The 21,122-nt window shown below is 47.1% G+C and overlaps 1 protein-coding gene across 1 annotated transcript in view; it reads right to left on the reverse strand.

Moving 5' to 3' along the window:
* Positions 1 to 1,148: 1,148 nt before the first annotated feature.
* Positions 1,149 to 21,122, reverse strand: part of Lct (lactase) — a 45,654-nt gene continuing 25,680 nt past the window's right edge. The window contains exons 8-18 of the mRNA XM_004626413.2: positions 20,249 to 20,894; positions 15,435 to 16,985; positions 14,564 to 14,832; positions 10,959 to 11,249; positions 10,660 to 10,858; positions 8,925 to 9,127; positions 6,952 to 7,061; positions 4,025 to 4,159; positions 3,205 to 3,428; positions 2,307 to 2,537; positions 1,149 to 1,367 (exon numbers count right to left, since the gene is read on the reverse strand). Coding sequence (XP_004626470.1) covers positions 1,150 to 1,367; positions 2,307 to 2,537; positions 3,205 to 3,428; positions 4,025 to 4,159; positions 6,952 to 7,061; positions 8,925 to 9,127; positions 10,660 to 10,858; positions 10,959 to 11,249; positions 14,564 to 14,832; positions 15,435 to 16,985; positions 20,249 to 20,894 — 4,077 coding nt within the window. The 3' untranslated portion in view covers position 1,149. The remainder of the gene's footprint in view (positions 1,368 to 2,306; positions 2,538 to 3,204; positions 3,429 to 4,024; positions 4,160 to 6,951; positions 7,062 to 8,924; positions 9,128 to 10,659; positions 10,859 to 10,958; positions 11,250 to 14,563; positions 14,833 to 15,434; positions 16,986 to 20,248; positions 20,895 to 21,122) is intronic.

Genomic DNA, 21,122 nt, shown 5'->3' on the forward strand with positions numbered 1-21,122 from the left:
ACTTATTTATTGTGTGTGTGTGTGACCAGCTCAGCCCACCAGGGGGCGGGGCTGGCTGGCATGTGGTGCTGGGGGATTGAACCGCGGTCCCTGTGCTTTTTTGCTAAGCTTGTTCTAAGTAGGTACTTTAGACCACTGAGCCATCTCACCAGCCCTCAAGTTCTTTTTTTGTTTTTTTTGTTTTTGCGGTACTGGGGGTTGAACTCAGGACCTTGAGCTTGTCAGGCAAGCGCTTATTTCTGCTGAGCTATCTCCCCAGCCCTGCAGTCAAGTTCTAATGAGGGATAATTATAAGCAAAGTAAGGGAAGGAAGAGCTGCATGGGTAGTTCAGAGAAGCCATCCAGAGGAAGAAGTCTGTTATTTGAGCAGATTTAAAGGCATTTTCAGAAGACAATCCTAGGCAGAAGGAATATTATTTGCAGATAGGAAGAATATATGTGCATTTCAGAGCTGTGGCAAATTGAAGAAGGAAAACAGGCTAAAGGAACAAAAGTGAGTTAACTTGGGCCTTCACACCCTTGCTCAGGGACTTGTAAGCTGTCTGATAGGCAAGATATCAGACAGCTTAAAAAAATGTGGCAGTAGTGGGTGGTTGGAGGTAAGGAGGAGAGGGTCATTCAGAGACCTTTCATAACCTGTTTTAGTATCTGCTTCATAGAAAATAGACAAAAAAAAAAAAAAAACCAACTTGGTCTCCTTCAGAATAGTAGCTCAAATGATTGTATGATTTCATAACTTGTTGAATCTACTTTCTAATTAGGAAGTAGGAGACAGGACACAAACCATACATAGTAGTGTTTATTTTCTAAGTAACAAAAGCTTGAGGCTAGGAGAATATAAAGACAGGGAAGGAGATGGCATTGCAGTCCATTTACATAGTGTTTGATTTCGTACAAAAGATTTCTAGTTTGTATTCATAACTCTTGACAGAACAGATAAGTTCAGTACCTACACATTTCCACAAATCACCTACAAGCTCCTCTAATCCCCAAATGAACTCCCAGTATTGTAGGAAGGTGCAGATTATTTCCACTTTAATCAGGAACACAAACCCTTCTAGATTGAGATAATCTAACATTGCAGCAGTCCAGTATGGGGAGAATAAAGCCCTACTAAGAAGGCTTGCTTTACAGTTGGAGGCAGACTTGTCAGAATGAAGAAATATGACTCAGTTCGTGTTGGCTTGGCTGTGTTTTCCCTTGCTTGGAGAGCTTGCAGTATTTATATGATAGAAATGCCAAACCACAGACTCCAAGAAGCATGAGAGAAAAGAGTACGTACAGAGCTGTCTGCGCTTCTGTGGTGCCCAGCATCAGCCCCAGGAATGGTACATCCTCTTTCACAGGGCTGCTGGTGGGTTCAGCATCTAGGAGAGGACAACAAAGGGTGGTTTGTTCTCCAGTGCTGGTCTACATAGTTGCCAGATGTTTGTCACCCTCAGAAAGCCCAAGCTGGATCCCTGCAGTTGAGAGACCATAATCTTCCAAATCTGCATAGCCAGAGCCATCATTGCTGCTGTGAATGTGCCTGACTCCCATCACTGAGTGTTAAAGAGTCTCTGAATTGGGGCTGGGGAGATGGCTCAGTAGAATAAGCACTTGCCTGGCAAGCGCAAGGGCCTGAGTTCAATCCCTGTTTTCGCAAAAAAAAAAAAAAAGCCTCTGAATCACGTACTTCCGTATTTTTAATCTCTATCAGCAATTAGACTATAAATTGGATGTCGTCTATTTTGCATAACCTATACTTTTTTTACTTAGCAAACTGGCAACACACTGTGCAAAGACCTGCTTTCACATTTCTGTTTGGTCCTCAACTGCCTACACTGGTCTAGTTTCTTGCCTGGGGCAGCACAGCCACTGTGGGGCAGGAAGAATCATCTAGACCACATTCCTACATTATAGTTCACCATCCCTAAGTGTCTGTTTCATTTTATTTTTTCAAGTGGCAATGGGTACTGAACCCTGGGCCTTCACCCAGAGCCTTCACACCAAGTTATAACTCTAGATTGTTTTTTGTATTTTCAGATGAGAATCTTGTAGGGTCCCACTGAGTCACTAAGCTGCTTACACTGGGCTTGAACTTGTGATGCTCCTGCCTCAGTCTTCCAGAGTGTACATCACCCTGTCTGGCCCTAAGTGTCCATCCTTTGTGTCCCAGGATGTCTGCAGCACAGTAAGGTGCATGTGCATCTTGGTTGAATGAATGAAGGGGAAAGACAGGAAGGTAATAAACTAGACAGAGACTGAAAAGGACCCTCCATCTGACCTGTCAGCCTTTGGCTTTGGTCCATGCCAGAGCCCCATACCTTCTTGCTGCTGGAGACAAGGGTGAGGCCCTGCTCTTGGGTCAGGGAAGCCGTTGCACCGGACTATGGAGGCGTAGAACTTGGCTGACGCTTTAGGGATTCTCGGCAGAGAAGGATCCGTGTAGTTCACATAGTGCAGGCCAAACCTTTCTGCGAAGCCTGTGGCCCACTCAAAGTTGTCCATCAGAGTCCAAACGGTGTATCCTCGGAGGTCCACATTATCCTGCACAGCTACCCACAGGCCACAGCGTGAGCTCCTCAGCTCATGGCACCAGGCCACCGAGTCTCCTGCAGCCAGACTGCCCAGTGCTCCCCATATGCCTGACTTGCACAGCAAGATGTGTGTGGGTAGCCCTCCCTCTTGATGGTTAGCAGACTTGGTGGAAGAGCTGCAATGCTTCCAGCATCTTTCTAGACAGGCTCAGCCTTGAGTGGGGGGAGTGAACATGGGCTTCCTGGGCTAATCCCTCACCTCCCACTCCTCCCCTGCAGCACAGGGTATTGATCTGGATCAAAGCCTTGGAATAGCAGCACTCCTCCCTACAGAAAATCAGTAGAGGAATCCTGACCATTTCCTTGGCTGGAGTGGCTGACTCAGCATCACTTGCTGTCCCATCCATGTTATTTGGGTAAAGCTCAGGGGTCCAGTTTTCGCCTGTAGAACAGATCCTAGACCACCACCAAGCCTCCTTGGACCTGCCTCCACAAGGCCCTGCTCTTCAGATCCCAAGGACTAAGGTCTGGTAGCCTGCATGCAGCAGCTTTGTTTGCTGAAAGCAAATCTAGGATGGGTCCCATAAGGCAGTACTCCCTTCCTGCAGACACTGGTGATATTTCCAATGGTGAGGGGATCTATGGAGAAAGGGGTGGTGTGGGTGGTGTGGGTGGTGTGTCTTACCTTTGAGAGCCTCATTGATGTAAGTACGGAGATAATAAATCCTCACAGTGTCATTCAGGTCTACCTCTCTCCGCTGAGACACTCCATTCTCAGTTACATAAATGGGAGGGTTATTGTACTCTTCCTTCAACCAGTTGAGGATTTTCCTGAAGCCGAAAGGTGTCATTTTCAGCCAGAAGGAGCCAGAGACTGGCCAAGAGCGATCTGCAATGGATGCAACGCCCCTGTGAATTCAAGAACTGGATTAGGTTTTACTTTGTAGATCTCACAAGGTTCTTCACATGAAATACAAAGCACGTTTATCATAGCCAAACACTTTCACTTCATCTAGACTTAAGAATCATACTAAATCTCGTTCTGATTACCCCCTTGGGGCTGATGTGGCATTGGTAAGCCGCTCACACTGCCCATCGTGGAACTTTTTGCCTGTGCAGAGGAGTGGCATTGATGGCTTTCACCCTCACAGGCTGCCTGTTCACGCTGAGGTCAGCAGCTCTGCACCCCTCCCCCTGGTCTTCCAGAGGGATGTGAGTGCCTTCTCCTACTCAGCCCAACTGAATGGGCCATTATGTAAGCTGCCATATCAAGGTTTTTCAAAGACTCAAGCAGTCCATTCTGTGGGAAGGACTTGGGAAGGTCTCATGTGCAAGTATCTGGAACGTCTCCCCCGGATGGCAGTGGGACTCTCAGGAACTGGTGAGCACCCTGCAAACCCTGGAGTGTGCAGTCAGCATGCCCTTTCTGAGGCTGTGCAGGCCTCCATGCAAGAGCTGGGCTTTCTGTTCTCAGGATTGCTCCAGCACTCTGCCCCCAGACTTACCTGTCTGCGTCAAAGGAAGAGATAACCGAGGGATAGTTAAGGTTGTAGGCCAGGACCGTGGTGTAGTGATTGAACCCAAAGTAGTCATAGGTGCCTCTGATCCTCCTCTTCTCATCCTCTGTAAATTCTGGGAGCCTGCGTGGAAGGAGCAGTATGGGTGAGGGCCTGTGGAAGGTGAGGATGTCGGGGGGCAGGGGCAGGAATTGCACTCAACTCCAGGCTCGGGTCATGACTGGCTGCCTCTCCAGGGTGCAGGAGGCCTGAGTCTTTTCCTGCCGGCACAGCCTCCTTTCCGTGTCCTGAAAGACGTCTTGGTGGCAACTATGCTCGACCCTTTATCATTTCCTGCTCCTGCCACCCCCCAGTTTCTGTTTTCTTCAAACATTATCACATAGAGTCTGGTATCTACCATTTATGATAAATTTCAAAATCACGGTATGAGGGTCGGCGAGATAGCTCAACGGATTAAAGCGCCTGCTTAGGCAGATGCAGGGGCCTAGGGTTCGATCCTCAGCCTACTGTGCCAGACCCGCCCTGAAGGGCACACTGAGACCCTGACTTTGAGACTGGGTGTGGTGGCATGTGCCTGAATCCAAAGGCTGAAAACAGGAGGATCACTACAGGTGTGATCTGTGTAGTGAGACCCTGTGGACCCTGTAATAAATACATAAAAAAAAAAAAACAAAAAAACAAAAAAATTCACGGAGGGCCAGCCAAATAGCTCAGCAGATTAAAGCACCTGCAAGCAAGAGCAGGGGTTGGGGGTTGGATCCCTGCCTGTTTACAGCCTCCCAAGAGCTGGGATTACAGGCGTGCAGCGCCATGCCCAATCTCAGTTGTGTTTCAGCGTGCCCCAGGGGTGGGGCCAGCAGGGCAGGCGTGGGGATGGAATCCTTGTGGTACTTTAATCTGCTGAGATATTTGGCTGGCCCTGAGATTGAAGGTTGAAGATTGAAGGTTGGTGTGTGTGTGTGTGTGTGTGTGTGTGTGTGTGTGTGCACGCGCATGCACAGCACCAGAGATTGAACTCAGGACTTTACATTGCCAAGTAAGCACTTGTTCCACTGAGCTATCTCCCCGACCCAAGATTGGAGTTTTTATAAAGGTTTGAGGACATGAACTGCAGCCAGTATGAATGTATTTTCCTAGGTCATTTATCATCTTGTAGCTATAGATGTGGAGCACTTGTATTGTGTCTAAAGTTACAATTTGACCTTTTCATATAGCTTCCAGAGGCCTTTTAGCTGGAAGTAAGGATATATATATATATATATATATATATAATTTTTTTATTTTTATTTTTTTGTGGAACCACAGATTGAACTCAGGCCCTTATTCTATTGAGCCATCTCCCCAGCCCCTCTGTGTATCTCTTTCAAGGAAGACAGTTCAGGACTCACTGCCAGCCTAAAGAGGGCCGCTTTACCTGGAGTTTGGGTTTTTGTCATTCTGTTGTCAGTGGACAGCCCCTACAAAGGCCCCCTGCCTGTCTCAGGCCCTCCACCGTGTGCCTCAGTCTCTTCACTGGCACAGCCTACTGTGGCTCACATGCCCCTCGTGCTTCCTGTGGGCCTGGACTCCTTCCTAGCCCCTGGATGGAGTGACCTCTGCTCTCCCAAGTGCTAGTCACTGTCAAGGCCCAGCTCAGCTGACTGTCCATGAAGTCTTCTGTCCCACCCCAACCTTATCTGAGTTTTCTTCCTACTGAAGAAATTGGGAAACAGGATTTCAGGAGAGACTTTCCAGCTAGTCTTTCAGCAGTTGGAGTCCGACTTGGATCCTCACATTACATGGACCTGCTGAGCTCTGGGGGAGACACAGAGTAGGTGTTCAAGCAAAGTTGTGTAGATTGGCTGAAGTTCTCACACAGCTGGCATATCAGCCCTTTAGGCACAGCCTGCTGAACAAGATTTACCTTAAAGAAGCCAAGACTGTTGTAAGGTGCAAACTAGACTTTTAAATCTTCACACCGGGGCTTTATGGGGGAGTTTAAAAGGAAGACTCAAAAACGCTAGATTCCATAAGGCAGAACATCTCTTTGTGTCTCTTCACATACTACATCTCTAATGCACGCAGGATGAATCTTTAACCCAGTGTGTGGGTTTTGGAGGTACACCACTTTAATTTAGAGGTGATCTTGCCCTAATCTTTATGCCTCACTTTACTCATATCTATACTTTTTTTTTTTTTTTGCAGAACCAGGGATTGAACTCAGGCCCTTGCGCTTGCCAGGAAAGTGCTTATTCTACTGAGCCATCTCCCCAGCCCACTTTACTCATATCTAAATAGAAATAAAAATACCAGTGAGAGATTATAGAAAGATAAATGATTAGCTGCCCTTGGTGGTGCTATTATTTTCTTGACTAGAAGCAGAGTGAGCCTGGAATTAGGGATAGTTGGTGTAAACCATTGCCACCTGCTGGCCAAATGACAAAACGCACATGTCCAGCTGTTTTAGTGCCCAACTGCTTTGAAATTTTTCACATTGATGCCCTAAGCATTTTATTATGAAATTTTGTCCCAGTTCTCATTTGTTTGGTACTCAGGATGCCAGCTAGAACTTGTGGTGCCACCTGTTCTGTGACTCTACTCTTTCCAGCCAAAACAATTTGTTTGGTATTCTTTGTTTTTGGTACACTTGTAGCACCTCCCAGCAGCAATTCAGTATCAAGTTACCACTGTAGCAGGGTTGCTAAGAAGAGGTTGCCCTTGAGACAGATCCCTGGCTGTCCTGAAGTAGAACAATCCCAGGTGCTTTGTTCTGCCACGCCCATCACAGTGCCAGGTGTTGGGTCATAGACTATCATGAACTATCAAGTGCAATCTGCCCAACAAACCCAGAAGCTCCAGGGCCTGCCTGCTCATCTGACATCTGCCCCTCTGCTGCCAACCCCCGTGTGCCTGCCACCGTGGGCAGAGGACCTTACCGAGACTTGCTGAGGCCTGCAGCCAAGCTTCTCTCACGGATCCGTGTCTTCATCACATCAGGGTAATCTCCATTCTTGAAAATGGGATGTGCAAACCAGCCTCCCATGAACTGCAGGGAGGGGCAGAGGACAGTCAGCCTCGGCCTCATGGGTGGGCACACCACGGGGCGGAAAGAGCCTCGCCGGGGGTCACATCCGCTCTGCCCCTGGCCTTATCTCTGCTCTCCCTGGTGGCTGTTTGCAGGTTGCAGCCTACGTGCCCACAGGCCTTCCACTCATGTCTGGGCCTGCTTCACTGCAGTGCCATTTCTCAGTAATTAATACTTGATGTGAGGAACTGAGTGACTACTGGCCCTGGTACTCCACTTCCCACTGCCGTTAGGAGAGCTGGGCAGAAAAGGAAGGGATGCCGGAGGCTCAGAGGCCCTCTTCCCTCCCTCACCACAGAGCAGCTCCACTTAGGTCCTGGCCATTCCTCCTGAGTACCCGAGGATCAACCAAAGCATTTGGGGAAGACCTGAGTGGCATGGATTCCCTGGTGTTCAGGCTGCTTTATAAACATTAGGTTCAAAGCCCTAAAGCAGAAACAAACTATTCAGCTATTGTTTAGTTTGTCTTCAGTGCTAGGGATTGGTGAAGTAGCATGTATTCTACACTGAGATGACAGGTTTCCTATCTCTCAGTAAAGTTTTTTTCTTTTGTATGATCTAGGACATTCCTATTGTTAGGGGGATATAGACACCCAAATATATAATGCTGGAGGGCCTGAAAGACTGTTTGGTCATCAAGTCCTTCCCTCACCTGCTGGCGGATATCTAAGTGTGTATAGGGCACAGGGCAGGCTTCCACTCTGTCAGATCACGTTTGGAGCACACAAGTACACTCCTGGTAGAATTTTTTTAAAAAAGAATTAGTACACACAGTACATTGTGATCACACTGACAGTCAGGAGCTGGCACCAGTGCTTAACATGTGATTCTTTTCACCTTACCCTCCTTGCCTGTACCTCCTGGTACCTTTCCCATTTGCAACTTAAATGTACTCTAAAGTAGCAAGCCAGATCTTTTGTGGACATTGATGGAAATGGATATGTCTGTCACAGTCCTGGGCTACAATACCATAGCTCCCCAATACATGGCTTAATTTGATGATAAGCCTAATGTTCCTGAATTTTGGGAGTTTGCCTATTGTTCTAATTTGCCAGTTTTGTGACTCTGAAATGAGGAATAACACTTGTTAATGTGACTACCTTTGTCAAAGAGTTTGGCAAATCAGGGTCCTTGGTGTCCCTCTAAGAGTCCAAGTGCCACAGTCTGCAGACTTCTTGATGCCAGAACATGAAAGAGACACTAGCAGGACCCAGAGAAAAGCTGAGCCAGCAATGAAGTCCATTCCTCTAGTCTTGGCAGAATTCCAGATGGAAATGCAGCTGGGCCGTCTCAGCACCTACTTTCCACTAGTCTGTCTAGTCCCAGGAATGAAATTCTATAACCAACAGATGTCCTATTTCAAACTCATGGAATTAACTAGATGTAGTGCCAAGTTCACAGAATCTAAATTACCCAATTTAAAAAATTCTTAGGCTGGAGCCAACAAAATGAAATGGTGACATATAGAGACGAAGGGTGCAGCCCAGCTCCATGAGCTGTGAGTCAAAGCAAAGACACTGAAGAGGTGGGATTTCATTTTGTAGTTATTGTCAAATGTGTTCCATTCCAGTAGGAACTATGTGTACAAAGAATGTTCTAGAACTTAAAATCCAGTCCTTAAAAATTCATGACTTTTATTACAATAAATCTATGAGGTGGGTGAGACATCTCCAGTCCACAGAAGAGATGACTAAGGAACAAAGTCATGTGGTTCCTTGCTCACCAGATCAAGTAATAGCAGAGTCTACACTCCAGAGCTTGACTTGCCCTAATTCTGTTTCATTAGACCATGACAGGAATAAAAAATGTAAGAGGAAAACGTACCTGAACGTATCTCCTAGCTGCTTCCACATCCTCCTGGTTGGAGGGGTTCCTGGGCTCAGCCCAGTCACTGCTGATAGTGATGGAAATGACCCCACCTTGGCTGGCACGGTACACATCGTTGTACAGATGCCAGGCCTCGGCATGAGCCTTTATTAGGTTGTGGCCAGCAGTGTAGGGAGCAGTGCCAGGCCTAAAGGAGATTCCTGTAAACACATGGACACCAACAGAATAAACATGGCCAGGAGCATTAGTTTCCTGCATATAGATATCCCCACTGGGTGAAAGATTTTGACATTTGGAAAACTGGAGTTCAAAACCCTTGACCACTACCTTTTACTAGATGGCTATCTCACTTTGGTCAAGCAATGCAGCCCTTTAGCTTTTTTTCCCCCTTAATGTTAGAATGAACAGTAGACAGTACTTGTGAGAAGGAGATTAGAGAAGGAAAAGAAAATTAAAATGTTATGTACATGTAGCAATTCCCCATGATGAATGTAATCATGTTCTACAAATGTGCTAATAAGACATGTTTTGTTGTTTTTACACAGGCTCTTGCTGTGTAGCTCATGATGACCTTGAGCTCATGGTGATCCTCCTACCTCAGCCTCTAGGTGCCAGGATTACAGGCATGCCCCATCATGGCCAGCCAACATTTTTAGGTATGAAGTTTTTTGTTTTGTTCAGTTTTTTGGGGGTGTTTTTGGTGGAACCGGGGCTTGAACTCAGGCCCTTGTGCTTGCCAGGCAAGCGCTTATTCTACTGCGCTATCTCCCTGGCCCAAACATTTTTAAAAGAAGGAAATTTAGTGTCTGGTAGAGAGAAGGCACATGGGTAATGCTGGCTTCTGTCCTCCTCCTCCAAAAGAATGGCCCCCGTGTCTCGGGGAAAATATCTACAAAATGTGTGTCTTGGCAGTTGGAGAACATCATTAGCTGAAGCAACTGCTGAGGTGGAGACTCCCCAAGAGCAAATCCCGCAGGAGAGGCTGTGCAAACCAGTGCTGTCAAAGGCTTGGAGAGAGACTGGGCTCGTGGTGGTTTGAGGCCTGACTCTCCACACCTCTGCAGCTTTTACACGTGGTCCCAATAATCATCATGCAAATGGCACCAAGTGGGTTGAGTCAGTTTTTATTGCTACTAAGTGGGCTCAGGTCATGCAAATCAGGTATGAGAACTTTAGAATATTGGAAGGATGAGGGCCAGCGAGATAGCTCAGCAGACTAAGCGCTTGCCTAGGCAAGCACCGGGGTCAGCGTTCAATCCCTGGCACCATGTGCTGTGCTGGCCCTGCCCCCCCTGTGCTGAGCTGGTGATGGAGTCAGGGCATGGTTGTGCACACCTATAATGCGAGTACTAGGGAGGCTGGAAGAAGGAGGATCAGAGTCGGAGCTGCATGGTGAGACCCTGCACAAAAAAAATACTGGAAAAATGAAAAGCAGATTTTGGCCCCGAGTAGCCTGACAGATTGTCCTTTCCTACACCGATCTGCCCACCTTGTGTTCTTGCAGAGCCTCCCACCTGAGGCAAATCAGAGTCATGGGACAAAGAAATGATGTCATCCAGAGGTTCTGAGATGTGAAATCAGTGCTTAGGACACATGTCAGAAGGGAAATCCCTGCAGCCTTGAATAAAAAGTATGGGCTCCTCCTCCATGCCACCTGCGTCTCACTTCTTCGGGGTTCTCAGAATGCTGCATTGCGAAGAGCATGTAACAAGTCAGGCCCTGAGAACTTTACCTGGTGCTGACACCCCGGTGCCATATCCTTGGTAAGCAATGACAAAAGGCTCATTCAGTGTGATCCAGAACTTCACCTTGTCTCCCAGCCTCTGGAAGAGCACGTTGGCATACTCTCTAAATCGCTGCACAATGGTCTCATTCTCCCATCCTCCAATGTCCTGGAGGGCCTGCGGTAGGTCCCAGTGGTACAGGGTCACCTGTGAGAGATGCAGATCAGAAGTTGCGTCAGCGGTGCTCCTCAGGGGCACTGGCATCATTGTGCCAGTAGTAAGCCTGAGAGTGCCAGGGGCCCCTCACCTGGGGCTGGATGTTGGCGGCCAGCAGTGCATCAGTGAGCCGCGTGTAGTAGTTCAGGCCTGGCTCGTTGATGTACTTGGTGGTTCCGTCAGGGAGGACCCGAGTCCAGGAGATGGAAAAGCGATAATGAGAGACACCCAGGTTCTGCAGGGCAGCCACATCCTCAGCAATCTTGTGATAACTGTCGCAGGCCACATCTCCAGTGTCGTCGTTTCCAATCCTCAGTGGTGTATGCGAATATGTGTCCCAGATACTAAGTCCTTTGCCATCTGCTCGCCATGCACCCTCGATCTCAGAAGGACAAAGGTGTGATGTGATAGTCATTCAGCCAAACCCAAACTCCCTTTGTCAGGGGTCACAACCAAGTCTGGACTTTGCTCAGCCGCATCACCGCCTTCTCTGGCCCCCTCCAGTTTCCCACATTTTCCTGCCCACTTCTGTACCTGTGCGGCACCATCACTCTGTATTACGCTGCCGGGCACTAGCAACTGGCTTCCCACAAACCGGAGGTCTAGGCAGTATGTATGTTTTACTTTGCTCCTACAGCTAACAGTCCTCACTAAGGATCTGAAAAATGTCACACTGCTGCCATCCTTAGCCACAGCCAAACTGTAAAGATGCAAGGCACCATTTCAAGTCAGAACGTATGTTGCTGTTTCTGCTCACACCTCCTTCCCTTCTACCTAGTCTATGGATAAATGACCACAAGCCACAGGAAAAATACTTATCTATACACTTAGGTAGTCTGATAGGTGCAATTTCTGTAATTTACTTTCTTTTTATTTTAGGGAAGGGTCTACAGGGTGTTTAGGGTCTCACTACTAGATCGGACTCATAGTGAGCCCCCTGTTTATAGCCTCCCAAGGGCTGGGCTTGCAGGTGTGTGCCACCACGCCCCGTCTCAATGTCTCAGCACGCCCTGGGGTTGGGGCTGGCATAGCAGGCCCAGGTATCAAACCCCAGGTTCTTTAATTCGCTGAGCTATGTGGCCGGTCCTCTGTAATTTACTTTCAAACACTTCAATAAATTTGGAAGGGGAAGGGTGAAAAAAGCATTAAGAGGTGTGAGTGCAGTCATTATGTATTATAAACATGTACCAGCAGGGTGTAGCTCAGCAGCACAGTGTCTGCCTGGCAAGCTCAAGGTCTTGAGTTCCATTCCTGGTACCCCAAGAAAAGTACTAGATGCCATGCTGGCCCCACCCCCAGGGCATGCTGAACAACTGAGACTGGGCTTGGTGGCACCACCTGTAATCCCAGCTCTTGGGAGGCTATAAACAGGCGGATCACTATGAGTCGAATCTAATAGTGAGACCCTAAACACCCTGTAGACCCTTCCCTTAAAAAAAAAAAAAAAAAAAAGTACTAGGGGAAAAAAAAAAGGAACATGAGACTGGGCACATCTAAGCTAGTATTAGCACTCTAATCAAGAATACATGGGGGCTGGAGAGATGGCTCAGTGGTCTAAAGCACCTACTTGGAACAAGCTTGGCAAAGCACAGGGACCGCGGTTCAATCCCCCAGCACCACATGCCAGCCAGCCCCGCCCCCCGGTGGGCTGAGCTCACCACACACACACACACACACACACACACACACACACACAAAATAAATGTAAAATAAATAAATAAAATAAATTTAAAAAGTAAGTTGAAGGATTTAAAAAAAAAAAAAAAGAATGCAGGGGCCAGGGAGATGGCTCAGTGGAATAAGTGCTTCTCTGATAAGTGCAAGGGCCTGAGTTCAATCCCTGGTTCTGCAAAAAAGAAAAAAAAAAGAATGCATGTCCAGGGTTGGTGGAGAGAGGCAGGGTCCAGCGCCAGCAGGAGTGCCCACCAAGTGAGCTATCTGGGTAGAGAGATTAGGGAAGGCAGGAGGGTTGAACTAAGACTCTACTGGACTTTAGAAGCTAGATTCTCACCACTGGAAAAGGAGATACAAATATGGTAAATGGAGCCAGGTAAATGGGGCACACTTGTAATCCCAGGACTCAGGAGGCTTGAGGCCAGCCTGAACTACATAGCAAGACCTTGTCTCAAAAATAAAAAAAAAAAAAATTGGGACTGGGGAGATAGCTTAGTGGTCTAAGCACTTGCCTGGCAAGCACAAGGACCTGGTTTCAATCCCTGGTACTGCATGCCCTGCTGGCGCCATACCTTGCCAGCCACTGAAACTGGACATTGTGGTGCACATCTATAATCTTAGCACTGGGGAGGCTGAGACAGGAGGATCATTATTAGTCTGAGCTGCATAGAGAGACCCTGTATGTACCAAATAGGTAAATATATAAAAATATTTTTTAAAAAATGAAATAGCCTGCTGTGCTGGCTCTGCCCCCGGGGTGCACTGAGAGCAATTGAGACTGGGTGTGGTGGTGCACACCTGTAGTCTCAGCTCTTGGGAGACTGTAAACAGGTGGATCACTATGAGTTCAATCTAGTAGTGAGACCCTCAATATCCTGTAGACCCTTTCCTAAAATACAAAATAAATAAATAAATAAACAGAAAATGAGAAGGTTGGCATTTATCCTATGAAGTTGGGTTGGTATTAGAGGTGTGAACTCATGGTTTTAAATATAGAAAGAGATGGGTGGGTGTAAAAATACACATAAATGTGTACACACACACTTCCTAGCTCTGTCCACCAAAAGGGCCAGGAAGTACAGTAATAACACCCTGTGTCCAGGTTATGGTTACTAAATGCCATTCACCTCTGAAGAAAGCCAGCGCTCACTAGAGGAAGGCAGAAGCTCCCACCATGCCAAGGGTCAGCTAGCATTCTAGTCAGGGACTCCACACTGTAAGCACTTCTCATCCTGGTCTCTCATTCTGCTTTTGAGACAGACTCTCGCTATGTACCCCAGGCTGGCCTTAAACTTCTAATCCTCCTGTCTCAGCATCCCAAAATGTAGGCATGTACCCCACATTTGTCTACGTTTTTGTGGTACTAGGGATCCAACTCAGGGGAGCTCTCCCCGTGAACTACATCCTCAGTCATTTTTTAATTTTGAGACAGAGTCTTGCTAAGTTTCCTGGCTGGCCTTGAACTTTTTTTTTTTTTTTTTTTTAAGTACTAAGGACTGAACCTACTCTTTGCACTGAGTTACACCCCCAGTTCTTTTATTTTTTATTTTGAGATAAGTCAAGTGCTCAGTCACTAAATTGTCCAGGCTGGGCTGTAACCTGTGATCCTTTTGCCTTGGCCTCCCAGAGTGCTGGGCTTCCAGGTATGCAACACCACATCTGGGTAACTCTTCCTTAATCAATGTAAACTCTGCCTGAATGGACTAGGAAGGAAGGAATGCGTGCAGCAGAGACACTGGACATTTGTGTGTCTCTCTGCCCAGGCTATCCCTGCTCCATCTTTAGACACCTAGCTGTGCTGTTCTGCTGGATGTGAGGGTATGTGAAGAAGCAGGAATGTCCAGGAAGAGACATCCCTGAATTGTGTCCATGTACTGGCTCCATGTGCTCTCCTGGAGTCCCCCACTCCCCAACCCCGCTCACGCCCCTGCCTTCCCCTGCCTAGCACAAAGCCCAAAGCCTGGTGCACAGAAGGCAGGCAGGAGTGCAGTACGTGGTGTTGAATGGCCACAAACTTCTTACCTGATAAGCAGCAGAAGCTGCACTCCAGATGAAGCCCTTGGGAAACTCTCCATACAGGAACTCATCCTCCTTGGGCATGGGCATACCGTTGTTGGTAATGACCTCTGTGTAGTAGCTAGCCGAGGCTCTTGCCGTGCGAGGCCTGTTCACATCTTCAAAGTCAACGTGGTACAGACCAAACTTGACTGTGTAACCAAACAGCCACTCAAAGTTGTCCATCAGAGACCATGCAGAATACCCTCGAACATCTATACCATCGAGCCTGTAGGCTAGAAAGCCCCAAAGGGAGCAGAGGAGAGAGCTTTACCCCAGGAGGCCAGAAGCCCAAGGCGAGTGCCAGCCGTACAACCCGAGGGGATGGCCCCACATGAGGAGTGTGTCAACAGATCACCCTGCTGATTGTACTTTCTACTGGCTGTGGTGACCCTATAGAAAGTATTAGTACTTGACCTTTGCAAAACTGAATTCTTTTGTTAAGGTGAAGAGCTATGTCTCAAGCTCAAGAGCCTGAGCCTACTATAGAAGTTATGGGTTTCTTGTTCTGGGATTCTTGGAATCCCCAAGAATATAAGTTTCATGAGGGCAGAAATGTGTTTTCCATTTCCTGCAGCACTCCCATAATAGCTGCTCAATAATGAATAAATGACCCATGAAAATATTTTTGGGGGTTTCATATACATACATTTGTACATTTTGAGAAAACCAATGCTTTTTTCCAGCTTCTTGATATACTACATATAAGTCCCCAAATAAATAAGGAATTATGGAGTTAGGGCATAAAAGAGATTTTAAAGCAGCCTAAAAAACAATTTCAGGCACACAATGTTGGGATATTGGAAGATTTTGTAAGATGAACTAAATGGTTACAGACCTTTCAGAGCTTCATTGATGTAAGTTTTGTAGTAAAATACCCTGTCAGTGTCTTGCAGTGCTGCACTGGTCAGCCCCACTCCGTTCTCAGTGACGTAGATGGGGATGTCACCATACTCCTCCTTGATCCAGTTGAGCTGTCTCCGAATCCCCCAGGGCGCAGCTCTGTTCATTGCCGTGGCAACCCAGTCAGTGTCTTCCTCCTCGGTCACCTCATGGTCTTTGTCATAGGCAGGTGGGTTCAGCGCAGGTGTTCTGTGCTGCACGAGTCTGGCGGAGTAGATGTTGAGGCAGAAGACGTCCGCCGTGCCACGGATGTACTGCTTCTCCTCCTCAGTAAAACTCGGCAGGCGGGAGGTGGCCAGGTGCTGCAGCTCACTCCTGTTCCCCACCTTCCACTTCATCACGTCGGGATAGTCTCCATTTCTGAAAATGGGGTGGGCAAACCAGCCCAAATTGAACTGCAGCATTCGGTCAGCAGCTTCCACGTCTCTTGGGGTCCCTGGGGATTTGGGTTCCGCCCAGTGTGTGTTGAGGCTCAAGGAGATGATGCCCTGCTGCTGCTGCCTGTACTTCTCATTGTAAGTGTGGTAGACCCTGGCATGGGCTTTGATGACCGCGTGGGCGATCCTGTAAGGGCCCCAGCCTTCGTCCTTCACATTTGGGGGGAAAGACCCATAGCCATAACCAAACCAGGCCAGGTATGCAGGCTCATTAAAGGTCATCCAGAACTTGACTCTGTCACCAAAGGTCTGGAAACAGAAGTCTGCGTAGCTGTTAAACAACTCAATCAAGGAAGGATTATCCCAGCCTCCAATGTCCTGAAGAGCCTGCGGTAAGTCCCAGTGAAACAGTGTCACCATGGGAAAGATGCTGCTTGCCACCAAGCCATCAATCAGTCTGTTGTAATACTGAACACCAGCACTGTTGATAAAACTGTTCGTGCCGTCAGGGAAAATCCGAGGCCAGGATAGAGAGAAGCGATAGGCCTTCACCTTCAAAGCTCGGAGCATATTCAGATCCGCCTCCAAGTTGTTATAGCTGTCACAGGCTATGTCTGCAGTGGCATTGTCTTTCACTTCATTCCCTGGAGTGTGTGTATAGTTATCCCAAATGCTAGGGCCTTTGCCATCGGCGTCCCAAGCCCCTTCGATTTGATAGGCCGATGAGGACACGCCCCACAGAAAGTCATCCCGGAATGTGCCGTGGTAGAAAAGGTCTCTCTCAAATTTGGGTTGGTTGGAGAACTTTTCCCAAACTACTTTAGCCCTGGAGGGCACCTCAGATGGAAAATTGAAGTTTTTTATTTTGGAGGGGAAATCGGCTATTTTAGAAGGTGGCAGTCTTTTCACTACCTTAGTGAGGAAACCATTCTTTTCAATGATGCTGGTGAAAAAGTAAACAGACTTCCTGGGGGTCCTTGGCTTGCTGCTGTCGTTGAAGTTGACGTGGTGAAGCCCAAATCTTTGGCTGTAACCAGAGGGGCCTTCGAAGCCATCAATGAGAGACCGAGCAATGTAAGAGCGAACATCCACAGAGTCAAACTTGACAGCTGTGAAGGGAAACAAAAACTGAGCTCTTCCCCCAGTTCTGGAAAGGGAAGCCAGGGCCTTGGACCAAGCAATGGCCCGAGTCCTAATTTTGAGACATGGTCTCACCAAGTTGCCTGGGCTAGCCTGGATCTTGTGATCCTCCTTCCTCCATCTCCCAAGTAGCTAAGGATGGATACCAACTATGGATATGTACCACTGTGCCTAGCTGGGGTTATATATCTTAAGATTATTTTTATTGAAAAATTATACATAAAGTTTGTGGGACTGATGTTGATTTTTTTAGAGTTTTCCTTCGATATGAAGGTTTTGGAGGGGACTTCGTTTTTTCCAAAATTTAACCCTTCTTCCCTAGAATGAATAAAAGGAAAATGTACAACACCTGCCCAAAACATCAAGCTACATCCATGGCCATAAATCCTAAATCTCAACCCAGAAGAGCATCCCTAATTTTTTTCTTTTTTTCATTCTAAGGACAGAACCCAGAGAGCACTGAACTACATCCCTACCACCCACTTTTCCTTATTTTGAGACAGAGTCTCACTAAGATGCCCAGGCTAGGGGCTGGTGAGATGGCTCAGTGGTCTAAAGCACCTACTTAGAACAAGCTTAGCAAAGCACAGGGACCACGGTTCAATCCCCCAGTACCACATGCCAGCCAGCCCCACCCCCTGGTGGGCTGAGCTGGCCACACACACACACACACACACACACACACACACACAAATAAATTAATTTTTTTAAAAAAAAGATGCTCAGACTGGCCTTGAACTTTCAGTGCTCTGCTTTGGCTCCCAAACAGCTGAGATTGCAAGTGTGACCCACCTCCCGGCCAGCAAAAAATAAGAAAACATGCTCACCTTCTAGCTGTAGGATCTTGAGTTTGTATAGAATGCATACATCATTTAATCATTTAAATGTATCTTGCTTTTTCCCTGTTTATATTTAATAGTGTTGAAGTGAGGACATACTCCATACTAAAAATACATAAAGCCTAAAGAAACGTGGTGCAGTGGATTGAATGGTGACCTCACAGAAGCTATGTCAGGCTGCAGGCATTGGTGATCATAACCTTGTTTGGGAAAAGCACATTAGTAGAGCACTTGCCCAGCATCCAGGGGTTCGATCCCCAGCATAGCGGTGAAGAGTTGTAACTCAATAATCTCAAAATGAGACCATGCTAGATTAACGGGGTAAACTCTAAATGCAATGAAGTGTACTTTTTGTATGTGGTGATCATTGGGAATTAGCCCAGGGCCTTTGCAGGAACTACATCTCATTACAAATATAACATAGGGGGACAAGGGACATGGAGGTTGGAACTCAATCCATTAAGTCCTTTAAAAGTATTATTTTTTAAATTTTGAGACAAAGTCACACTAAGTTGCCCACACTAGGCTTGAACTTGTGATCCTCCTGTTTCAGCATCACAGAGGGCTGGAGGTATAGGCAGGTGCCACCATGCCCAGCTGACATATATCCTTATAAGAGGAAAGGTCATGTGAATGTGAAGATAGAGGCAGTGATTTGAGAGATGCAGGCACAAGCCAAGGAATACATGGAGCCATCCGAGGAGGCAAGCAACAGTCTTCCCTTCAGAGCCTCTGGAGGGAAGGTAACTACCGACACTGCGCTTTAGGACCCTGACCTCCCTAACTGTGAGACAATACCTTCTGTTGTTTTAAGTCACCAGTGTGAGTAATGTGTTAGAGCAACCTCAGGAAATTAATGCCCCGACCTTTAACTTGTCAAATTGTAGTCTAGTGAGTCAGCCAACAGAGCCAAAATAGAAAGGCTATGGCTGTGGGCTCCAGCTGGAGCCAGCAAAGGATTAAGGCCTAATTTTATCAGACTGTGTAATCTCTCAACAAACAAACTAACTGTATAAGGGCATGATGGTGCATACCTGTGATGCCCATGGTCTGAGAGACTGAGTCAGGAGGATTGCAAGCTTGAGCCCAGCCTGGGTAATTTAGCACAGTAGCAAGATCCAATCAATCAATCAATCAATCAATCAATCAATCAATCCTAAATAAATTTATTATATAAAATAAAGGGCAGAGGATGTAGCTCAGTGTAAAGGTCCTGGGCTCAATCCCTGTTACCTCCCACCCAATCAAAAAGGGGGTAGGTAAAAATTGCTCGTTTATTCAGTAAGTTATTAAGCACCTATTTTGTGCCAGGCCAGTGCAAGGTTCTGGGACACAAGATGAATAAAATTGCTGGCAGCGTAAAGAACTGATACACAACCACAAAGACTACAGCTGTCCTATGGGGACAGTAGCTCCTCCTCCTCCTTCCAGAGGCTGTTTCAAGGTTCACTTGAGACCAAGGAATTCTAGGATCATTAGGAGCTGTCATGAATGCCCAGAAAAGCATAAACGTAAGTACAGAGAGGGTGTCTGACTTCACAAGGCAGGGAGGTGCCTAGGACAAGTAGGAATCATTAATTACTTTTCTCTCTGAATTCAGATAAAACCTTGAAACCTCAACATGACCCTCTATGCAGAAAGCAGGCTGCTCACTGTCAGGTGATGAGGACTGACTTGGGATAGAAAACCTATTTGCCATCCTTTTCCACTTGGAATAAAAAGACATGAAATGGTATGTTAGTAGGAATGAGCCTGTAGATTGGGTTCACTGGCTCACAATGAATGACACGGAATGCAGATTTCACAGACACTTAAAGGACATAGGAATCTGTTGGGCTGGAGCAGTAAGAGATTTAATGGATCAAGTCCCATCCTAAGTGTCCCCACTCATCCTGTACCTCAGTCTCCGTGTCCCCTTGTAGATTAAAGATGTTGTCCACTATTGTACCTCTTGTCTTTCACAATATCTGGTACACAATAGGCACTGCATATTTTCTATCTTTACAATTAATGTTTTATGCACACATATATCTATATATGTACACACACTTTTGTAGATACTAATATTTTTAGTGCTGGGACCTTGCACATGCTAGGCAAGTGATTTTTCCCACTGAGTCATGCTCCCAGCCTATAACTACCTTTACCTAAATATATTAAAAGATAAGTATTGCTGATGGGCTAGGACTTAGATGTGCAGGATGTAGGAGGAGATATTCTCGGAAGAATTCAGAAATAAAGACAGGAGCCTTTGGCAAAGAAGGAGACTTGGCCTACCCGTGCTGCTTGTTCGGCTTCTTTTCCCTGGGAAACGGTCTCTGCCTTGTTAGCTGAGCTATGAAGATGTGCAGCATCACCCCCCACCCCTGGTCCCAGTATGGCCATGTTCTCACCTTTCAGGACCTCATTGATGTACTTGTTGAAGTAGGTTACTCTGGAGGAGTCATCAAAGACATTGTCACCTTCCCCTATGGGCATGCCATTCCCAGCAAGGTAGATGGGAACTTTTCCTCTTGTGTATTCCAGGGATACAAATCGCAGCAGCCTTCTTATACCCCAGGGCACCACGCGAATCCAAGGAGATGAAGTTTGGGGCCATGCTGGGTCCACATGTTGGGAGAAGCCTCCTATGTTATCATAGCTGGGAACACAGGAATCCTGTTGGGCCTGCCTGATGAGGCGAGAAGTGTAATGAGACAGACCCAGAAAGTCAGCAGAGCCCTTCAAGAGCTGCTTCTCTGCCTCGGTGAACTCGGGGAGCTGGGCCACAGTACTGGGGCACTGTCTGTTCAGCTGTTGAATCCGGGCCTTCATGACAGGAGGGTAGTCTCCGTCTACAAAGATGGGGTGTGCAAACCAGCCCAGCATGAAGTGTAAGACACGCTCAGAGGCTGCCAGGTCTGCAGGCTGCTCTGGAGACCAAGGCTCGGCCCAGTCCGAGTTGAGCACGATGCCCACCTGTCCCTGCTGCTGCAGGCGATGGTGACTGCTGTAGTGGTGCCAAGCTCTGGCATGAGCCTTGAGGATCAAGTGAGCCACCTGTGAAGAAGGAAATGCAAAGCTCAAGACCAACAGCTTCAAGAACAGCACTAACAGCCCCAAACAGGGCACAGAAATGTCAGCAGGTTTACACCAACATCAGCATCAAGTAACTGATGACATCAGCATCAATGAGTCACAACGTGATCAAAACTAAGCTCTACAAGTCAGTCACAATTCCACACTAACACCAACATCAATAAATCAATAAGAACACCAAGTCAGTAA

The sequence above is a fragment of the Octodon degus genome, unplaced genomic scaffold (genome assembly GCF_000260255.1).
Source record: "Octodon degus isolate 3935 unplaced genomic scaffold, OctDeg1.0 scaffold00014, whole genome shotgun sequence".
Classification (NCBI taxonomy): Eukaryota; Metazoa; Chordata; class Mammalia; order Rodentia; family Octodontidae; genus Octodon; species Octodon degus.